Source organism: Fukomys damarensis, unplaced genomic scaffold (assembly GCF_012274545.1).
Source record: "Fukomys damarensis isolate Sample0158 unplaced genomic scaffold, DMR_v1.0_HiC HiC_scaffold_13, whole genome shotgun sequence".
In the NCBI taxonomy this organism is placed as follows: domain Eukaryota; kingdom Metazoa; phylum Chordata; class Mammalia; order Rodentia; family Bathyergidae; genus Fukomys; species Fukomys damarensis.
In genome coordinates, this window is record NW_022900925.1 from 38,855,810 (window position 1) to 38,857,295 (window position 1,486).

At 63.5% G+C, this 1,486-nt stretch overlaps 1 protein-coding gene across 1 annotated transcript in view; it reads right to left on the minus strand.

Annotated features, from left to right (window-relative positions):
• Positions 1–1,486, minus strand: part of Ubtf (upstream binding transcription factor) — a gene marked incomplete at its 3' end in the record, with an annotated part of 3,119 nt that overhangs the window by 401 nt on the left and 1,232 nt on the right. Inside the window, exons 3-7 of the mRNA XM_033763142.1 lie at positions 1,377–1,481; positions 1,186–1,296; positions 872–960; positions 608–797; positions 1–48 (exon numbers count right to left, since the gene is read on the minus strand). Coding sequence (XP_033619033.1) covers positions 1–48; positions 608–797; positions 872–960; positions 1,186–1,296; positions 1,377–1,481 — 543 coding nt within the window. The remainder of the gene's footprint in view (positions 49–607; positions 798–871; positions 961–1,185; positions 1,297–1,376; positions 1,482–1,486) is intronic.

Consider the following 1,486-nt stretch of genomic DNA (forward strand, 5'->3'; position numbering starts at 1 on the left):
GTTGGAGATGTACTCTTTGTACGCTGCTCGGTCCTGGGGAGACAGGCTCTGTGGAGACACCAGGCGGCGTTGGGGCGCCCCAGTGCACCACCCGTCTCCCCTCTGCCCCCTCTACTCCTGGGGTCTGGAGAAGCCTCCTCCAAGCCTCCTGACCAGGACTGCTGCTCGGCCACCAAGGCCACGCGAGGAGACTCAGCATCCGACACCATGAACCCCAGGGCGCCCTGGACCCGCGGCCCATGTGCGGGAAGCGGGGGCACAGGTGAGATTTGAGGAAACCCCTGGAGCTCAGTGGATTACTGATTCCAGATGCAGGAACACAGGTATTCTGACTCAGGTTTCTCTACGTCATGTGCTTTCTTCTTTATTTACCTTTTGAGGTACTTGGTCTCTTGCTGAGTCACTAAGTTGCCTAGGCTGGGCTTGAACACAGCGTCCTGCCTCAGCCTCCCAGAGGACTGGGATGACAGGCGGGCACCACTGTGCACTGCCCTCCCCTCACGGGAGCTGCACCTCCCCACGCTCGCTTTCATCTTTAAAGATCCCAGCGCCCACTCCACAGGAGCCGGCCCACCGTGCCGGGACTCCGCGCCGTGCCTGTGCTCACCTTGACCCACAGGTCCAGGTGCACCTTGTACTGCTTCTGCTGCTCCTCGGCCAGCTTCTTGTAGTGCTCCTTCTGGCTCTGGGAGATGCGCTGCCAGCGGCTGCCGATCTCCACCATGCGCTCCTTCAGTGGCAGGTGGTTCAGCTCCCCGTTGGACAGCAGCTCCTGGGAGAACTTCTGGTAACCGTTCCTGGGGGTGGTGACGGCGCGGGGTCAGGACCCAGCCGAGGCCCGCCCTCCCCTCGCACACCCCCGGCTGCTCACATTGGGGGCTTCTTGGGCTCTCCCTGGAACTTCATCTTCTTGGAGGAGTTGGCAGCGGCAGGGGGCGCCCGCATCTCACTCAGCTCTCTCTGCAGGGAGAGTGGAAAGGTCACGCCGTCCCTCCCTGCCACCCCCTGCTTTAGCCGGCCAGAAAGAACCAGGGAAGCACGCCCGATCACCCAGTGGCCAGAAAGGGCAGTGCCAGCTGCGTCCAGACCGAGCTTGCCCCCAGCTGTCACCCCGCTTCATGGCGACACCACCTCAGTGAGAGCCGTGCTTCGAGCCTCATTTCGTGGGGTCCCCCGGTCCCTCACCTCATAGCGCTTCTGGTCTTCGGCCGCCTTCTTGATCCACATCAGCTTCTCCTTCTTCTCCATGTTGTTCCAGGTCATCTCCATGGCCTTCAGGGCCTTCACACGGTCGTTCTGGGGACAGACGGCGGCGTCACGGAGGGTCCAGCAGGGCTGAGGCCCCGAGGGCCGCATCCCTACCTCACCGTCCCCACCTTGAAGCGCGCCAGGTAGTCGCCGATGACGCTCTGCTGCCAGATCTCCTCCGCCCGCTTGGGCGACTCGGGCAGCTTGCCGCGGTCCTCCCGCTCGGTGCCCGGCTTCC